Below are 19,624 nucleotides of genomic sequence, written 5' to 3' on the forward strand. Positions count from 1 at the left end.
TCTGCTGGTTCATTGCTCCTGACAAAATGTGGAGCACAAGTAGGGAAAACAGGACCCTGATATGCCCCTTTACACTGAATAATGACAGACTTAACATGTTTCTCTGCTTCTCCCACCATCTTTTCCATGCTTTCTTCCATGCCCAGATGCATGGCATACCATCCCAAGCTGGTCTGCAAAGCCTCTACCCTCTCCTTTTAAATTCCTCCTGAAGACCCACGTCTTTCATGATTCCTACAAGTTGACCATTAGTCTTCTTATTCACTGTGTTCGTATATCTCATGAAAAGAACGCTCTGTGCTTTATTATGCTGTGCACTAACCTCTCTGAGTAAGTATGTAATCTTACTGTTGCCCCATCCTCCTCCCTCGCCTGCTCTACGGTCACACTATTTCTCTCATTGCATCATTTTCCAAAAGTAATCTGTAAGATGCTTGGGTCCGGGCGCTTTTAATTTAATTCTGTTTTCTTCTTTCTGCCAAGGGAAGCACCTAACAAACTTTTGGGCACATTTATGATAATACAATATAAGCCTTTGCCATTTGAGAACAAGAATAATTGCTGTTACCTGTTCCATCAGTGGGATTTATAGCATCTTTGCTGGCCAGTTAGTTGCGTGGAAGACTCTCATATACGTGTAGATTCACATATAGCTGTGATATTCCAGCTAGCAGAAGGCAGTGATACAACCTCTGACAGTCTAATCTCCAAAACTGAAAACCACCTGTGTGCAGGATACCCAGCTCTTGTTGGCCCTGGTGGGCAAAGAGTTGTGGGGCTGAACCTGGATTGCTCACGTAGGGATTGAGCTGGGGACCTCACCAGCTTAGTGCAGGGATGGGCAAACTTTTTGGCCCGAGGGCCACATCTGGGTATGGAAATTGAATGGTGGGCCATGAACGCTCACGAAATTGCGGTTGGGGTACAGAAGGGGGTGAAGACTCTGGCTGGGGGGTGCAGGCTCCGGGGTGGGGCCAGAAATGAGGAATTCAGGGTGCAGGAGAGGCATCAGGGCTGGGGCACAGGAGGAGGCCAGGGGTGCAGGCTCTGGGTGGCACTTACCTCAAGCAACTCCTGGAAGCAGCAGCATGCTGCTTCCCGGAGCAGCTTTTGACCTGGCTCCCCAGCTGGAGTGTGGGAGCAGGGCAAGCCCCAGACCCTGCTTCCAGCAGAAGCTCGAAGGCCGGATTAAACCGTCTGGAGGGCCAGATGTGGCCCGTGGGCCATAGTTTGCCCACCCCTGGCTTAGTGCATGAGCCTCTACTGCCTGAGCTAACAGCCAGCTGGACCCTAGCTAAGGATGTAGAGCAGACTCATTAATCTCTAAATGGTCCTGGGGCCGCGAGAGGAGACAGAACACAACACTCAGGAGGTGCGTGGGGGGCATGAACCCCTCAGATGCCCCAGCACCAAACCCGTCTCACTATGGGGCGGGGAGGCATGCCTCCCCCAACTTTCCAGCATGAAATCCGCAGTGTGTGTGGCGGGGGAGAGGGGGACACAACCCCTCCCCTACCTTTAGGGGCGGGGAGGTCCACAGCAACCTTCCCGGCCCCACGCTGAGGTAACAAATCCCTACCGCCTCAGCCCGGGGGACACGGAACTCCCTGCGACGGGGGGACAAGGCAGCGCCCGGGAGAAGAGGGTGGGGTGAATTGAGACACCTGTCGTGGGCATGGGGGCTGGGGTGATCGGGTGGGGGGGGATGTGGACGCGTGCGAGGAGGGGCGGGGGGGGGAATGTGTGACCGGAAGTCGGGTTCCCTTCCGCGGCTGACTTCCTGTTTGGTCCGTAACCAAGGACTTCCCGTTGCTAAGGGAGCTGGCGGCGGAGCCTCTGCCAGGGAGCCGGAGCCGAGGGAGCTGCAGGGACCCCAACGCCCCAACATGAGCAGTGGCGACGCCGACAGCGGCTCCTCCGCCTCGGTCCTGGCCGAGCTGGACTGGGACGATGGGTTCGCCATCCCCGTGGCCAACGCGGAGAACAAGGCGCTGGAAGAGGAAGTGAGTGGGAAGGCTGCAGCCCGACAGGGGGACACGAACACTCCCCCCCCTCGGCTCACCAGGAACGGGGCATGAACCCGACCCCCCGCCAGAGGACTGACGCCTCCCCGACTCGCCAGCGAGGGAGGGACACGGATCCCCCTCCCCTCCAGCGGGAGGGAGACATGAATGGACCCGGCCCCTGCCCCTAACGGCGGTCGGGGCGGAATACGAACCCTTCCCCCCCCCGCCCCCGGGAAGTGGGGGGACATGAAGCATCCCCTTGCCTGCTCACTGGGGTTCGAACCCCTCCACGGGTCCTAGGCTAGGGCCCCCATTAGGACTACATGGGAAACACCCCGCAAAACACCCCACCTGGGGTTCCCTAGGGAAGAATCTATCCCAGGCCAGGGCCCTCCCCCGCGGGGGCTCATGTAGCTAATGCTACTCTTCAGTTTATGCACTGACCCAATGGCCCAGCAGCATGGTGCTGTGCTACTGGGGGCACCTGTTGACAGCTGAGTTATAAATCCCAAGGGCTACCCACACATAAAGCTACCATGGCATTTTTCACAAGAGGAGTAGGGTTAAAGTATGTCCGAGACAAACTCTTCATCCTTCCCTCTCCTTCTAGGCTGGTCCTGTGTTTGTCATCTTCAGCTGTTCTTTACTGAGGTCCTGATCCATGTAGGGACATTCTTATAACCTCAATGTCCTATTAGTCTTCCTGCACAGATCTCCTGATCTCTCAGGACATGGGCTTGATTCACCATTACCCTACACTTCATGCAGTTATTTACACCAGTGCACAGCAGAAGTAATGTGCTACAGAATTAGAAAAATAACAGTTTCACACCCACTTTGCACTGGTTAAAATGACTGTGCCAGGTGCAAGAGAAGGATGATGAGGCTCTTTAATTTGTAAAATTAATATACACCTGTTATATACAATGACTGAACAACAGAATACATAACTACATTCTGGTCCCTGGTAATTTCAGTTGGATGCGGTATTCTTCGGTTCCTGCCGTAAACTGCGTAATATTGTTATGCACTTACTGTTAAACACTGGAAGATCCACTTGCAAGAACAGAGCTATACTTCGTATAATCAGTTACTTAGGATGCATTTGGATAAAAGATGCTATATAAATAAATGATAAACATAATTCCATGTCACATTGGGTTATCTTTTAAGGCATAAGTAACATTACTTTTTAAACATTTTTATTATCTAGACCAACTATATTTATTTTTCTCTTCCTTCATTTTTAAAGAAATGAAGTCTATTGTCTATATTTGTGTGGTTTACATTATACAGTTTATATATTGTAAACAGGCAAGTATTGCTTGTTAAATAGTATATATTGCTTTCTGAAGATATATTCAATAAACTAGTAGATTTTGTTTGTTTACAGCTGCAAAAGTTGCAGAAAGAAAAAGCAAACCTAAAAAATCAGTTGACTGATTTTGAAGAGCGTATTGAGGCAATGACATCACATTTGAAAAACGTCAGACAGGAGTTCAACTTTACACAGGTAAATTTTTGTAACTAGTAGATCCTCCTTATCCAGTTTAGAATTCTGCCTGATATTTTTCTCTAATTTGTACACACATCTACTTGTCTGAATACATTTTACTACTGATGAGAGACCTCAGAGCCTTCCAGTACTTGCCTAGGAAATAAATGAAGGCATGTCTCAAAAATATTATTAAATTAATGAAAAATGAATAATTATTGTGCATGGAATGAAGGTACAGATTTTAGGATAGTTTGGCAATGGGTACTTACAGAAGTAATAGATAGATAAGTCTGACCCAGGGAAAAAAAAAAACCTGTTTCAATCTGGAAAAAAAAAATTGTAAAAGGAGAATGTTTTTATTGATCAGAAGATGGTTAATTGCCAAATGCTAATGGGGACTTAATTCTTGAAAAGTGAAACAAGACTATAAGGGGAGAGACAACTCTGCTTTACACTCTGAGAGACATATGACTAGGACATATGGGCCCAAATTTTCAGATAAATGCATGTCCTCATACATCTAATCTAGGGATCTCAGCTGTTGTGACTGCACATGTTAGCAAATGAGGCTGTCTCTGAGTATCTAGAACCCAAACCCTATAGGATTTTATAGATCAGTATTAACAGCTTGAATTGCACTCGGACCAAATTGGGATCCAGCGTAGACCTTGGTATGAGATACCATTAATGATATAAAAAAGTTGTTTTTCTAAAAAGGTGCATAAATGAATGCTGTAACTTTCTATTGTTTATAGCATGGAACTGGGACTCAGGAGACCTGAGGCCTGCCTCTCACCTTACTTAAACCACTATAAATTAGGAACAACTCCACTCAGATCAATGGAGTTTCTGGTTTCACACCAGTATGAGGGTATGTCTACTCTGCAATGTCTACCCACGGCTGGCCCTGTCAGCCGAGTTGGGCTCAGGCTGCAGAGCTGTAAAATTGCAGTGTAAATGTTCCAGCATGAGTTCTGGGACCCGTCCCACTCACAGAATCCCAAAGCTCTTAACTCCAGCCTGAGCCTAAGTGTCTGTACTGCAATTTTCCAGACCCACAGCCCAAGCTCTGCAAGCCCAGCTCAGCTGACATGGGCCAGACACAGATGTGTAATTCTAGCGTAAACATACCTTGATGGTTCAAAATCAGATTTCTGGACTTTGTTCCCTAATCTGGCACCAATTTGCTATGTGATCTGTAGAAAGACATTACCCTTCAGTGCCTCCATTTCCCCATCTGTGAAAATGAGTACTATTTAACCACTTTCTTAAAGCATTTGAAGAACATCTGTTGAAAGTTACCAAATGCAGACTATATTTTACTGGGACCTCCTGATAGGCTTTTAGCAGCTTCATAACTTTGACTATATCAGTTCTTTAGAGTTTCATCTGATAAAAAATATGACTTACCTCATGGAGTCTCCACAGAGATTTCACTTTGTCATCCACTGTGAAGATTACTTCTCATTCAGGAGGCAAAAAATTATTTTCTATTCCCTACTGCTGGAAAATCCTCCGGAGTTGCAGAGAGCCTGATTTGTTTGGGTTAGTGTGCAGGTGTGAGGTGGTGTTGGTGGCCTGTGATATACTAGACTAGATGAGTTGGTGGTCCCTTCAGGCCTTAAACTCTGTGATTAGTTATGTGGCTAAGAGTTAAGGCTCAAATTTTCAAATGATTAGTGGTTTAGGGTGCCTCTGTTTTTGGATACCCAACTTCACATACTTTAAAGGAGCCCAATTTACACAGGTGGGTGCTCAGAACTTTCTGAAAATGAACCCCTTTAAGGAGTCTCAGGCTGGACCCCCCCCAAATCACTAAATCACAGCCTATGATTTCAAATGGATGTCTGAGAAGAAACTCGGATAATGAATCTACTGATACAACCCATGTGAAAGGGCACTGAGAGACTGATAGATGGCTTCCTTGCAGCTGAACAGCCTCTTAGTTTTAATGTGCTAGATGCAAGTTTTAATTAGCAATTGAGATGAAGAACACCATGTGCTCCTTCTTCTGTAAGAGAAGGACTTCCAGTAGGTAAAAGATTGGGTATTGTATAGGGGAAAATATATTAAAGCAATTTTGCGAGACAAAAAGAGGCACCCAGCTGGCATGTGGTAATATCTATGTCAGCTAATCCATCCCAGCTCAAAACAATAGAATACTCTTTGCTGCTTTGCCTCCTGATTCAGACAGAAAGCTACATAATGATGGAGAGACTAGTTTGAATATGATTATCTGTACTGTTGTTTGGTTCTGAACTATAGAACAGTGAAATAATGGATTCTGAATCTTGCATGAAATATTTTTGAATCACTTAGCTAGATAGGGAAGGCTAATCTGAGAACATTTGATAAAGGTCATTGATTTTTTAATATTAATTCCATATCTAAAAGTCCAAACACCGGTATGTGGAGTTGCTCTGAATTTACACCAATGCAAATCAGACTCTGAATTTCAAAAGCCTCCATACGCATTTTTATTTTAGTTCTGTAAAATCCCTAGATGTAAATTTCATAGTTTTATATCAGTGTTACCTTTATTAGAGTTCTGATTCTGGTGAAATAATAAAAATGGTATTGCGTGTTAAATGCCTGTTAACGATTCCATGCAAAATAATGAACTATATTATTCTATAGTCTCTTTACAGAGCCAGAGAGAATGAAATTGAAACCGAAGAGCACTTTAAAGCCCTTGCTGAGAGAGAGCTTGGACGTCTCAAAAAAGAGATTCAACGGCTGGAAAATCAGATGGTTTCCTTAAGGGAAAAAAAAAATAGTCAAGAAGTAAGATTCAAAAATATTGTAAAATGTAACCTGTTCTGTTTATCACTATTCTTCTTGCAATGAGTAGTGTTTTTTCCTTGGACAAAGAGGTCATAAGACAACAATTTTAACAATAGTACTTGCTGATGGAGCACGAATGCCTGTGACGTCCCACAAATATTTATGACCCAGTCCTTCAGCCCTTGCTCAGGAACATGTTAAGAGTTTTGTGTTAGTAAGAACTGGAGAACAATCACTTACCATGTCTTTTCTTCTTTTCAAACCATTAGGCTAACTTTTATTCCTTCAGGTTGGCTCTCTTCCTTTTTGTTGACTCTCTTTGGTGCTCAAAATGGCCAGATCCTCCTCCTGGCTGTACAAGGCCGGATTCTGCCATTCCCTCTCACATTGGGAAGTCCCCTCTCAGTCACTTGGCACCACTCTTGGAGTAAGAGTATCCGAATTTGGCTCTTTGGTTGGGGTGGGGGTGAGGGGGCGTAAACTGCATTAAATGATGAGTTGGATCAATTTCTCACCAAGCGTGTATTAACTCCAGATAATAGAATAGGCATCTTGTGCCAAAGGTTCACTCACCTCAGGTTAAGACAATTTTTTTCTTTTTTAGGTTTATGGAAACTTAATTGCCTTGGTTCTTTTTAATGCCAGGACCATATACTGGCATTATTCAAACTGAAGACATTTGCCATAGAAAAAGACTCATCCACTTAACAGTCTGGTCTTCAGACACCACTAAATTCCCAAGACTAGTCCGTATCCACTTACATTGTCTGTTTTGATTTTGTGCTTAGAAAGATAATACATAACTTAAAATTTAATTTCTCTCAAACTTTTCCAGAATAATATATTCAAAGCCACGCAGAAGCTGGAAGCCTTAAGATGCCAGATGAACTGGGATCAGCAAGCTCTGGAGGCCTGGTTAGAGGAATCAGCTCATAAAGACAATGATGCAGTCACAATCCAGAAGTATGCTCAAGAGGATGATGGGAAATTAAGAGTATGTAGATATACCATTTAAAAAAAAAAACATTATAATATGTATATTTTCAACAGGAACATAAGGCTAATTTTAGCATCTAAGGATTTGTCATGTCATCAAGTTAGGTAGACTGAGACAGAGCGAGAGGCAAGACATTTTGTTCAACAGCACTTTTAATCTGTGATGGTTTTCCATTTAGTACATCAATGAAATTTCATTTAAATTCTTTTTTAAAGGTTATATAGGTGACTGTTTTTATAAAGGGCTAAAATGCACAATTTAATACTTATTAGAATTTGTTTGTTCTGCTAGATAAGGCTGAAGTTTACCCTGAAAGTACATAAATATTTAATTATGGCCAGTAGTAGATAAAATTTTAAACAGAACTTCATGCTGAATTCAATAGGAAGTTCATCCTAGAAATCTAGGACATATGACCCTCTGAAAAAACAAGTGCAAGTAATTTAGATGTTCCTGTTTAAACTAGAACTGAACTGCTTAATATCAATGAGGATAAAATAAGGCTATTTGAATAAAATTGACCAGAGAAATGAAAGACTGATATTAAATATAAAGTAGACGCATCAAGCAACTAGTTCAAAATTCATAGATGGTTCTCAAGTAGCTTATCACTTAGGAAAAGAGTATTTTTGTTGATAAATGTAAGTGTTCTTTGCACACAGTTCAAATTAAAGCTAATTTTACTGTCATGTTTATTGAATGAACAGACAATTCAGATACCATAGCTTACCCAAATAGTCCCATTGATGTTAAAGGGACTATTTCTATGAGTTAGGGCTGCTTGCATGAGCAAAGGTTTACAAGATCGGACTCTCAGCTTTTTATGCATTTCAAACGCATGACATAGATGTCGTCTCATTAACTCCCAACTTAACTGTAGCAGAGCTTTGTATTTATTTATAATTAATTAACTATGTTAGTCCTTAAATCATTTCATTTCAGGTGCTGACCCAACAGATAGAAAAGATGACTATGGAAGCTAATCAGAAACACAAAATTCTTGACAATGAGCTTACAGAAACCATAAGTGCTCAGGTTTGTGTATGAAGCAAATGAAGATTATTTTCCGTATTTGAAGTACTTCTTAAAATTAGAAACCATTGCTAATAGGGCTTCACTTCTTTACAGATGGAGCTGGATAAGGCAGCTGAAGATTTTCGCAGAGTTCACCATGAAAGGCAAGAGCTGATCAGACAGTGGGAAAGTACAATAGAGCAGATGCAGAAAAGAGATCAAGAAATAGATCACTGTGCTTTGGTAAACCATGTATTCAGAGTTTGCTTTATATAAATAGTGGGCCTAACCTTGCACCAATAATGAAAATGGTGCTATTGTCTCAAATAGAAGAACATTAAAAACATAATGGGCCGTATCCTATTCCTTTCTGCATTGGTCTTCTTTACATTTCACTCAGCTGTTTCAAATTTAAGATATATTACAGAAGATTACCTACACAGTTGCATTGCATTGCATCATTTTGATAAATATTCTTAGTCTTAAAGGGGTGTCTGTAAAGCTAAGTAAAGTCCCTCTCAACTTAAGCGATACTCTTCTGCACTACCATACAGGAGTCTCAGGTTTAATTTTCAGTTCCAGTCTGACGTTCCCTGTTCCATCAGGAGCTAGAGTGCCTTGCAACTTCTGATAATGTTCCCTCTGTCTTGTCTTATCAGCACTAAGAGCAGGTAGACTTCTACCCATTCCTCTTAGAAAAGGATAGTGGGCTGCAAAAGAGGGGGGAGGGGGAAATTACAGGTCTGGGACATGACTCAAAGGGAAAATAGGGGAATTAATTTTTAGATTTCTGACAGATATGATTTCTGCCGTCATGTGCATGTGTGGCCCCTATAAAGGTCAGTTGGAGTTAGTGCTTTCTAAGGTCAGAATTTAGCCCTAAGAGCTTGCTACAAACATGAATCAACATTAGCACTTTTTAAAAAGCCTTTCAAAAAGTGTTGTTTTGATTACATTTTACAAGTTAATGCTTGCTTCTGTTATTTGTCACCTTTCTCATTCTCTTAGAGCCTCGAGATTTATGTTTCTGTCCTAGAAAAAAAAGCTATAATGAAAGGGGGTTAAATAACGCACATTCTCTTTTGTTTTATATGTATTGAATTTGAAATGTGTGTAGAAATAAACATGGGTATCAAAGTGGAATTTTTATAAAGTTTCAGAAGCCTCATATGATAGCTTCAGATTTTGGAAAAGGTGTCATATGTCTGAAAGAAGATTCTGCACTCAATCTCAGCTTTGGCTAGTATGAAATTGCCCTGAAAAACAGGGGAACTTCAGCTTTGCATGTTGTTCACATTTGGGTTAGGAAGCTCTGTGGGAAAAAGTGTTTTGAATTATTATTATTATACAAAAAGAAAAGGAGTACTTGTGGCACCTTAGAGACTAACCAATTTATTTGAGCATGAGCTTTCGTGAGCTACAGCTCACTTCATCTGATGAAGTGAGCTGTAGCTCACGAAAGCTCATGCTCAAATAAATTGGTTAGTCTCTAAGGTGCCACAAGTACTCCTTTTCTTTTTGCGAATACAGACTAACACGGCTGTTACTCTGAAACCTATTATTATACAACTGTAAACAATATAATAAAGAGAAAAAAATCAGGAGGAATCATTTAGAATGTGAGTTAATGTAGAAACTTAGCTGGAATAACTTGAGCTCTTTAGTACTGTAGGCCATATAATTGCTAGTGGCCAGATTCTGCTACCTTTTCTCACATACTCTGCAATTAGTCCTGTTGATTTATTTTTTGATTAAAATAAGCAGTTATGATTCTTAATATAGGGACCGGATCAGCTAAGAGAGATGGTGCCATTTTTTTGCCGTCACTTTTCAAAGAACATGAAATTAATTGTTGTACACTGTTGTTTCACCAATATCTAAGTTCTTGCTGAGCCATTTTACTTATTCTTTAAGAACAACAAAATCCACCATTTCCTAAAATCTGTTGTGCTAAAACCCTCACGCACACCTTGGTCATCATTTGTCATGGCTATGAATTATTACTATTATTGTAACCTCCTCTATGCCCTCTCCCCTGTTCTGGTCTATTAAAATGCTGTTTATGCCTATAACCTCTTCCTTTCCTGTCACTCTGAGCGTGTCACTGTTCTATGTAAGTTTACAGTGATTTTTAATACTGAGAGAGAGAACTGGAATAGAAGTTGCCTATCCAAAATATTTTCAGTATTTTATGTTGCTATATATGAGTTCAATGAGTCACATATCAAAGGAAATTATTTCATGGTGCTGCAATACCTAGGTTACCACATACTATTGCATTAAAGTATATTTTGATTTGTTTCTTTTTACTATTAATCATTCTTGAGGTAAAGCAATAGCCAAAAACAAAGAGTAACAGTCTTACGGCAATGCTTGTTGCATTATTTAAAACACTTGAAATGTTTTTTATTCTGCTAGTTATTAGCTCAGGTAAGACAGGAGATCCGAAAGAAAGAAGATGTGATTAAAGAGAAGATTCGTTTTTTGGCAAACGAGACTGGGAATAACGTGGAGTATGAAAAGAGAATTTCTGTTGCTGACCGACAAGCTGCCAAACTCCGATTAGATTACCAAAACCAAGATGCTTATAGAGTTCAACTCCAGGATGAGGTAATAGCGACTAAATGCTTCAGGGAAAAGTAAAAAATAAAAAAAAAAAAAAACCATAACTTTTAATTAATGAAACAAATGCGACAGCAAAAATGCAGAAATATATGGTGACCTCTCTCATTTTCTGATACAGCCTTTATGTTGTAACAAAATGTCTGCAATTGCCAATGCAGTGCGGGGTATTGGAGTTTGAATCCTGAGCTTGGTCTTTGGCTGGTAATGCTGCAGAGGAGGAAGCATGTAGCCATTGAGAAAGGAAGTGCCTTGTATTACTGCGTTGCCTTCCAATGGCTGGTTCAAATGTTTCCCTTAAATAGTATCCAGCCTGTGACAGTGACTACTAGATGCTTCAGAGTATAATGCCCCATCTTTACCACACATATCATGCATCTAATTTTGTAGTACTGTAACATGGTGAAAAAAAAATGTCTTCACTTCTCCAGATGATCACCATTTTATGCTCTGAAGAATGAGGGCTGACAGCCCTTGTAATTTTGTCCTAATTAAAATAACTGTAGAGGCTTTTCATTTTCATAAAGCTACCCAATAAAGAGGCAATATGGGGTAGTGGGTTGCTACATCTGTAAGAATGGGAACAATACCTGCATCCCGCCTTCAAAGGTGTATTTTGAAGATTAAACAGCTAACGTTTGTAAAGACGTTGGAATGTATAAAATGCTAAGTATTGTTCTCTTGCTGAACTATTTACTTCAATTATATCTTGCTGAAAAAAGTTCCACAGGTTAATTTTGTGTGGCATAAAAATATTTCCCTTTATAGCATCATAGACTTTGAGGTCAGAAGGTACCATTATGATCATAAAACTTATTGTTTAATTTTTATGAAGTGTCTGTGTGTCCTCGTACCTCAGAATCCTCCCTTAGTTTAACCAAAGTAATGTTGTGCAATCAGCAGAGTTTGGGCCAGCACAAATTGTTGGATTCACACCATCGCTAGTGCCCATATGGAGCCTCATTGAAGTCATTGGAACGCCACATAAGCACAAGGGTTTACTCACACAGATGCAGTTTTAGTATCTGGTCCCATTCTTTCTTCTTGATAATTAATTAATTAAAAATATATAGGGTCAGATTCTCACCTGCTGTAAATCAGTCTGATTTCATGGGTTTTGCCAATTTACACAAGTTGAGAATCTGGACCTTTTTTTTTTTTTTTCCATTTAGAGAAAACACTTTAAAACTATCTAGAATAATCTTCGCTTTGTAGAAATACAGGTTTGTTAGCAACACTAGCAAATGTTTTGACATTTTTGATGGGGCACCGAAGGCAGATTGTTAATATTTATATACTTATAAAAGAAAGTATTATCCCGTTTCAGTGTTGGTAATGCTTAACAGTAAGTGAGCTTTCTGAAAATTAATTGTTTATAAATGTACTAAAATGTTCCACACTACAAAATAGAGTAAATGATCCTTTTTACTTTATTTATTTATTAGCTGGATACTTTAAAAGCCACTGTGGACAGAACTGCTTCTGATTTAGAATCTCTGAGAACAGAAATGGCCAATCTGAAGAAAGAAATCCAGGAAAAACACATCAGGTAAGAAAGATAAACTCTTAGAAAAAGTTTATAACATTCTGTAACAATCAGATCTTTGATCAAGTTATTCATACCAAGGAACCTTAAACAATGTTGGACACTTAAGTAGTCAACTAGCAGGATATTTTGTGACACAGCTAGACTGTCCTAGTTACTCTTTGGACTAAATAGCCTTGAAATACTCTGTGAGTCTCATCTCAGTGGGGGGGGGGGGGGGGGGCGCGGGAATCTGTGTGGGCCCTGGCTGTCATCTTATTTTTTGTTTAGTTTATAAAATTGTGGTAATAGTGTCCATAACAGTTGTCTGAGACAGACCTAAGCACTCTACACACTTACATGCCTTTCGATGAATATAATGAATTGCTTTATTAGATTCACTTCTCAAGCAACTGTTCTGTTCTAAACATTTTTAGACATTCTTAAATGTCAAGCAACTGTTCTAAACATTTTAGTGTTTTGTGTGTACCCTTCATTTTAACTCATTGTGCCTTATAATTTTGTTCAGGCTAAGCCATGTTAAAGATCAGAATGTGCATCTTTCAAATAAACTGAAGTTTGTGACTGAGAAGACATTGAGTTTAGAAGAAAAAGCTTTCAGGATGGAAGAAATACTAAAAGAAGAGGAGAAAATTGTTAAAGTAAAACCTTTTAGACAATATCTGCCACTTAGGATTAATGTGGACTTTACAGGTTGTGTTTCGGACAAGCATTTATGTATGGATTAAAATTGAATTTATTTATTAATTAATATGGCCTGCAGCCATTCCCCCTCAAACGTTAAAGTACGCAATATTCAGTTGGGTCAGGACTTGGACAGGAGATCCCTAGGGAAAGCCTTGGTGTTGTGCAAAGTGGTATGTGGATTTGATAGGTGGCATTCTTCCCTCCGAATTGGTACTGAATCAAGGCATGGTATTGAGGGGGCACTGTGAAGTAGAACTGCCATCTTTCAGATCAGATAAAACCTAGATCTTGATCACTTGTGGTTATTAAACATCCAGTAGAATTTCTAGACAAAGGTCATTTAATCCCAGATTTGTGGCTAAATTTTAAGGAGCTATCACTAGAAATGGGCAGAGAATATTAATTCCATTTCATGGAGGATTTTAAGATTTTGAAATTTGATTTGGTTCAGCGTCAGAATGAAAACCAAAAAATTCACATTTCTACACAAAATGGAATTACCATTCTCTATCCACCTCTACTGGGAGCCATGGACTCAGGAAGCTCTGTGAGCTTGGGCTGCTTAGGAACTGTGAGTCTGGATGCTCTGGGAGTCTAGGATTTTCAGGTCCTTGGCTCCCCATCAGCCTGACAGATGAGCTTTCCTATACTTTATTTAAAAAATAAATTAAAAAAACACCAAACTCCCTGTTTCCCAATTTGTTAATAATTCTTTATAAATATGTTTAGCCTCTGACATATCTGATATAAACCTTTGACATTTTGCTTGATGATAGGGTATTGGATGCTCTAAAGTTGTCAGATGACCTCATTACACAAGTGGCAGAACAGGTGTTCTCAAACAAGTGACAAGAAAAACTACAGTCATGCACACCATCTCATATTTTGTTTCTGCCACTTCGTTTTCCCAAACCCTGTCTTATTTTTCAAGCAATAGCTGTGTGAAATGCTGCTCTCATGATAGCATTTGGGACTTATTTCATGAACTTTGCTCTTGTGTTATAAAGTTACTATGTACATTAAATTGCACTTTGAATATTAATACACAGTTTAGAGAAAATGAACCTTAGCTATATACATAGATTAAAAAAATAGGGTTTGCTATTAAAAAAGATTAAATACTGCAGAAAATCTGAAAACTAGCTGGAATTATATAACATTTCTGTAAATTGAAAACTGCATTTGCTTCCTCGTAAATCTGCTCCTAGGGTGGCTAAGCCATTAGCAGGGTTTCTTTACTTACATATGTGGCAGATAACCCAAGCTGACACTGAGCTTGGCAGCTCTACAGCCTTGGGGTAATATTTTAAATAAGATGAACTGTTCTTGAACAATGTCTGTAATTTATTAGTCAGAAGCATGCTTTCCATCAACATTAGGCATGCATGTCTATTTCCCGCATCTATTAATTTACTGTGAAAAGATATTTACTGAGAACAATACAGACAAAATCCCATTCGTCACTTGTGCTTGAGTTTCCTGACGTCTCCTGGACTCTGTAGCAAAGCAGTGTTGTAGGGACTGATTCTTATCTAATGCCCATATCTATTTTGGGGGGACCTCTTTTTAAAAGGAAGAAAATTTTTTTTAAATACATTTAAAAATACAAAAACTGCTTAAGACCTTAATGACTAAGGACCAAATTCTGATCCTATTTGAGATGATAGTTTTGCCTTTTTTTTTTTTTCATTAGTTCAAAAAAATTGGCCCTAACTGGACACATAGGTGGTCATAGAAATTAAAAATAAATATGTTTTAAAAACAAATCTTAAAAAAATCATTTCCTCAGTTAGGGCCTGATCCAAAAGCCATTTCCCATTCACTTCAGTAGGCTTTGGATCAAGTCCATACTTGCCCCCAAGTTACTGAGTTCAGGGTTCAATAATTCTCCTTCAACACTTATCCAAAAATAAAACTCTCTTTCAACCCTCCTGCCTTCAAGTCATCTCTCAATGTTATTAAAGATGGTGAGAGAAACGCAAAACTTTGAATTCAGGTCTTAGCAAGTAGAAATTCTTTGGTGGTTTTTTTTTGTTTGTTTGTTTTTTAACAGTTAAGCATATTATTTTGTAAATGATTGAAAAATCTTAGCATTTTGGTTCATATATGTTTCTAATACATTTCAGGTCACATTAATGTTTTTTACCTTTCACAATCAGAGTTCAAGATTCTGTCCCACTACAGTTGATGACATCTCTAACACCTAAAACAGAGCAAGGAACTGAATTTCCTACTTTGCTTCAGGTGTTAATGGTATCAACTGCAGCATAGAAACCTCATCTTAGGTCCTGGCAGGTATGAAAAGAATGAAGTGATTTTAAAATGTCTGAATATATTTTAAAACAAAACTATATTATATATACATATTCTGTTATACATTTTGATTGTTAAACAATCTTGAAAAAACATATTGTAAGTCATTTGTAAGAAATCAATACAAAAAAGCAACCCTATTTTACAGGTGTATATTGGAGGGCAGTGAGGGGTAAGACTGGAAAGAGGCAACAATTTATAGTTTGCTGAAATGGAGTACAGACTAAAAGGGACAAAAGTCTCTCAAAAGTGCACTCCAGTACTTTTGCAAGGACAAAATTTTAAGAACACATTTTTATCCTCCAAAGTCAAAGACTTTTCAAACCAGCAAACAGTTTCTAAAACTTCTGATACTAAAATTTCATGCTTCCAATACCTCATATGTAGAATATTTTATATGTATCATTTTTTTTTCTGTGAATGATAAAGACAAATGTGTGTCCCTGCAAGGCATTACCCAAAACTGACTTTTTGTGTTTAATGAGTAATTTGTCATCAGGAAAAAGAAACACAAATGAACAAGTTGAAAGAACTCCATTTCAAGAAAACTCAGGAGTTACAGATACAGGGGGAGAAGGAGAAATCTATTATTGCAGAAATCGAGGGAACCCGAGTATCACTTAAAAACCTTAACAGTCGTTTACGTATACTTGATGCAGACACCTTAAAGCAACAGGAAATCATGTATAATCAGGTAAAAGTGTTAACAAGCCCTCAGTTTCATTTGTGATCGTTCTTTGGGGCTAACATATGAATAGCTTGTTTGGGTTTTTTCTGTCTTTAACTGCTTAGAAAATGCAGTTTCTGAAATGATCAGTGCTTGTGATGAGTTCTACAGTTCCATCTCCCCAGGTGCATGAATGAAATTTTGTGTGTGTGTGTGTGTGTATTATTTTTTGTATCTTCTGTTCTCCACTTTAATTTCCCAAATCAATTCTTCACTTTGATTCCTCTGAACTACTGATGCTTCAGGATAAATTTTCGAAGCGATACAAGAGAGGTACATGCCCAAATTCTGTTATTTGCTAATGGGATTTATGTGTATATCTCCTATGCACTACTTTGAAAATTTGCCCCTTTATATCAATTTCCACTGGTACGGCAAGATTGCAACACTGCTGTAAGCCTCCCTATAGCTGACTCCCTATCTGTGCAGTGTGTGCTTTGTTACACTTTTAGGAGATTACTTATGATCCATCATCACACACCAATCATTTAAGAGCATTTTGTTAATGTTTCACATTAAAATGAGAAGGCTATAGGCCGCATATTATTGTAAAATAACAATAGCTTAATTAGGCAACTGTCCTAAAGCCAAAATTTAGTTCCAAAGTTTATATGCAATGATTTAGCATTATAGAAAGAGCTACAATTATTTATCTCAGTCTCTCAATTTATTTTTTACATATAATTTTAACAGGATTTTTATATTCAGCAAGTGGAACGACGATTGTCACGGTTAAAAGGGGATGTTAATACAGATGAAAGGCAAGTTCTGGAAGCAAAAGTTGCCGAACTTACAAAGACCTTAGAAGAAAAGAAAGATGCATATAATCTTTTACATGCCCAGCACAAGAAACTTCAGGTAACTTACTTACAAGATCATCTTTGCTGATATAAATTCTGGAAATCCTAACAAATTAGTTTAGGGAGATTTTTTCTTTATTCATTAATCTGGTACTAGGATGTGTGAACTTCATGTAAGTTACACAGGTAACCTCACACCACACTCCTCTGATGTACCTTGTGGGAAATGTATAGCTACTGGACGACTGAAGATTCTTGGCATATACTGGGCTAGATGGACCTTTTGGTCTGACCCAGAATGGCCAGTCTTATGTTCTTATGGCATGAAGGAGGATTTTGGGTTGTGTTGAGCACAAACTTAACTTACTTTACATCTACTTGATCTTCAAGCAATCAGAGCTAAAAATGAAACTTTTCAGATTTGTCTTCACAATAAGGCATCAGTAAGAGACCATTATTCTATGATAATATTGTGCTCCATTGACACTAGCTCTTATGTATTACAATATAATTGCATTGTTTTTGTCCAATTAGGATTTAAGTTTTTAATTGTTTAAAGGAAAAAATGTTCACGTTCACAAGCCCAAAGCTGATCCAGTACTTGTACAAACAACTTTTTTCTGTTTTTAAAATGTTGCTCTAGGAGATCTTGTATATCACAAGTCACCCAATATGCATATGCAAGTTACTTTACTTGCAAGCACAGTTACAGTGAAATGTATAAATGCACCTAACTTGTTTCTACATCAGCCCATCATGAGTTTGACACACCAATATTTTTGTTTTGTGTGTATATACATATAACTTCTCCTCTGACCCTCAGGTTATCCCCCAAATTTGCGCCTTTATTTTGTTTCTTTTTAAACAATTTTCAAACTATGAACACTTGCTCCTTTAAGTAAAAAAAGTCTAATTTTAAATGAAGCATTGGAGCATATCGTGAGTAGTTTATCAACGAGACGCTTAAGAGATAACTTGATCATGGTCTATAATTACCTACATAGGGAGAAGATATTTGATGCTAGAGCAGTGGTTCTCAAACTAGGGCCGCCACTTGTTCACGGAAAGCCCCTGGCGGGCTGGGCCAGTTTGTTTACCTGCCGCGTCTGCAGGTTCAGCCGATCGCGGCTCCCACTGGCCGCGGTTCGCTGCTCCAGGCCAATGGGGCTGCAGGAAGGGAGGCCAGCACATCCCTCGGCCTGTGCCACTTCCCGCAGTCCCCAGAAACAAACCGGCCCGGCCCAGCAGGGGCTTTCCCTGAAGAAGTGGCGGCCCTAGTTTGAGAACCGCTGTGCTAGAGGGCTCTTTAGTCTAATAGACAAAGACACAATAAGATCTAATGGCCAGAAGTTGAAGTCATCGAAGTTCAAACTGGAAATAAGATGCACATTCTGAACTAGTGTAATTAAACATTGCAATAGACATCCAAGGGATATGGTAAATTCTCCATCACTTGGGAGTCAATTGGATGTCTTTATATGCTCTATAAAGTTCAACCATAAATGCTGGGGTAGATGCAGTGAAATTGTATGGCCTGTGTTATGTAGGAGGAAAGACTAGATGATCATAATGGTCCCTTCTGGCCTTAAAATCTATGACTGCATGAATATGAAGGTTGTGTATTGGTGTCATAAAAGGGTTGCTTGCACCCCGCCTAAAATATTTCAGTAGCACCATGGACCAGAACCCATTGTGTTAGGCACTGTACAGACAGTACAAAAATATAACAGAGAGCCCCTGTCCTAAAGAGTTTATAATCTGTAATTTTTAATTAATTGCAGTAATTGGTGTAATCTGTTTCCGGGGTCATGAACTAAAAGCCATTTATTTTCTAACAGAGCGATGTCCATTTTATCAAGAGAGCAATCGATAAGACAGGAGAAGAAATGACTGGTCTGATGATCAGAATAGATGAACTAAACCTTTTCAATGACAAATCAGATAAAGAGTTAAAAAAAGCCAAAGCTCTTAAGCAGGTATGATGATAATTTGTGGCTTTTTACTAATGGAAAGTATGAGGTTTTTTATTTTGTTCTGTTTTTTAAGAATAAACCATCTAAACACTCTTAATTAATAGATTGGGGGTTCTTTTCTACTTTCTTTTGTGCAGGGTCATCTCCTCCCAGAGGGAAACCCTCTGGAGTTTCTTGGTCTTTCAGCCTCCCTGTAATACCCAGATCTTCAAAGGAAGGACAGTTTCATGGCTATTGTCCCATTAGCTGGTAGTGTCTGGGGAGGGTGTAGAGCAGGGGCCGCCACTTCCCGCAGCTCCCATTGGCTGGGAACGGCGAACCACAGCCACTGGGAGCTGCAGTGGTAAACAAAGTGTCTTGAGGCCCGCCAGTGGCTTACCATGAACAAGCCGTGAACCAAGTTTGGGAACCCCTGATGCAGAGGAACTGTAGCCTCTTACCACCTCAAGTTGTAGGGCTCCATTGGGAATTCAGTTATTACTGACTAAGTCCCTTGCATTTATGAAGCAATATCCATTTGGAGGGTGCTTTGTTGCCAGAGGCGTATTACTAATGTTTCTTTGAGAAATCATTAATTTGAAATTAATGCTACTTTCGGATTAAAGTTTTCTCAAAGAAACATCAGTAACACAATAGAATATGGATAGAATATCCATG

General features: G+C 39.4%; 1 protein-coding gene across 1 annotated transcript in view; it reads left to right on the forward strand.

The window, feature by feature from the left end:
- Positions 1 to 1,886: 1,886 nt before the first annotated feature.
- The window catches only part of CCDC39 (coiled-coil domain 39 molecular ruler complex subunit), a 29,239-nt gene continuing 11,501 nt past the window's right edge, over positions 1,887 to 19,624 (forward strand). The window contains exons 1-12 of the mRNA XM_077826315.1: positions 1,887 to 2,003; positions 3,400 to 3,519; positions 6,142 to 6,288; positions 7,124 to 7,282; positions 8,228 to 8,320; positions 8,414 to 8,542; positions 10,718 to 10,909; positions 12,367 to 12,470; positions 12,976 to 13,108; positions 15,967 to 16,161; positions 16,888 to 17,052; positions 18,833 to 18,970. Of these exons, the coding sequence (XP_077682441.1) occupies positions 1,887 to 2,003; positions 3,400 to 3,519; positions 6,142 to 6,288; positions 7,124 to 7,282; positions 8,228 to 8,320; positions 8,414 to 8,542; positions 10,718 to 10,909; positions 12,367 to 12,470; positions 12,976 to 13,108; positions 15,967 to 16,161; positions 16,888 to 17,052; positions 18,833 to 18,970 (1,692 nt within the window). The remainder of the gene's footprint in view (positions 2,004 to 3,399; positions 3,520 to 6,141; positions 6,289 to 7,123; positions 7,283 to 8,227; positions 8,321 to 8,413; positions 8,543 to 10,717; positions 10,910 to 12,366; positions 12,471 to 12,975; positions 13,109 to 15,966; positions 16,162 to 16,887; positions 17,053 to 18,832; positions 18,971 to 19,624) is intronic.

This window comes from Eretmochelys imbricata, chromosome 9 (genome assembly GCF_965152235.1).
Source record: "Eretmochelys imbricata isolate rEreImb1 chromosome 9, rEreImb1.hap1, whole genome shotgun sequence".
In the NCBI taxonomy this organism is placed as follows: domain Eukaryota; kingdom Metazoa; phylum Chordata; order Testudines; family Cheloniidae; genus Eretmochelys; species Eretmochelys imbricata.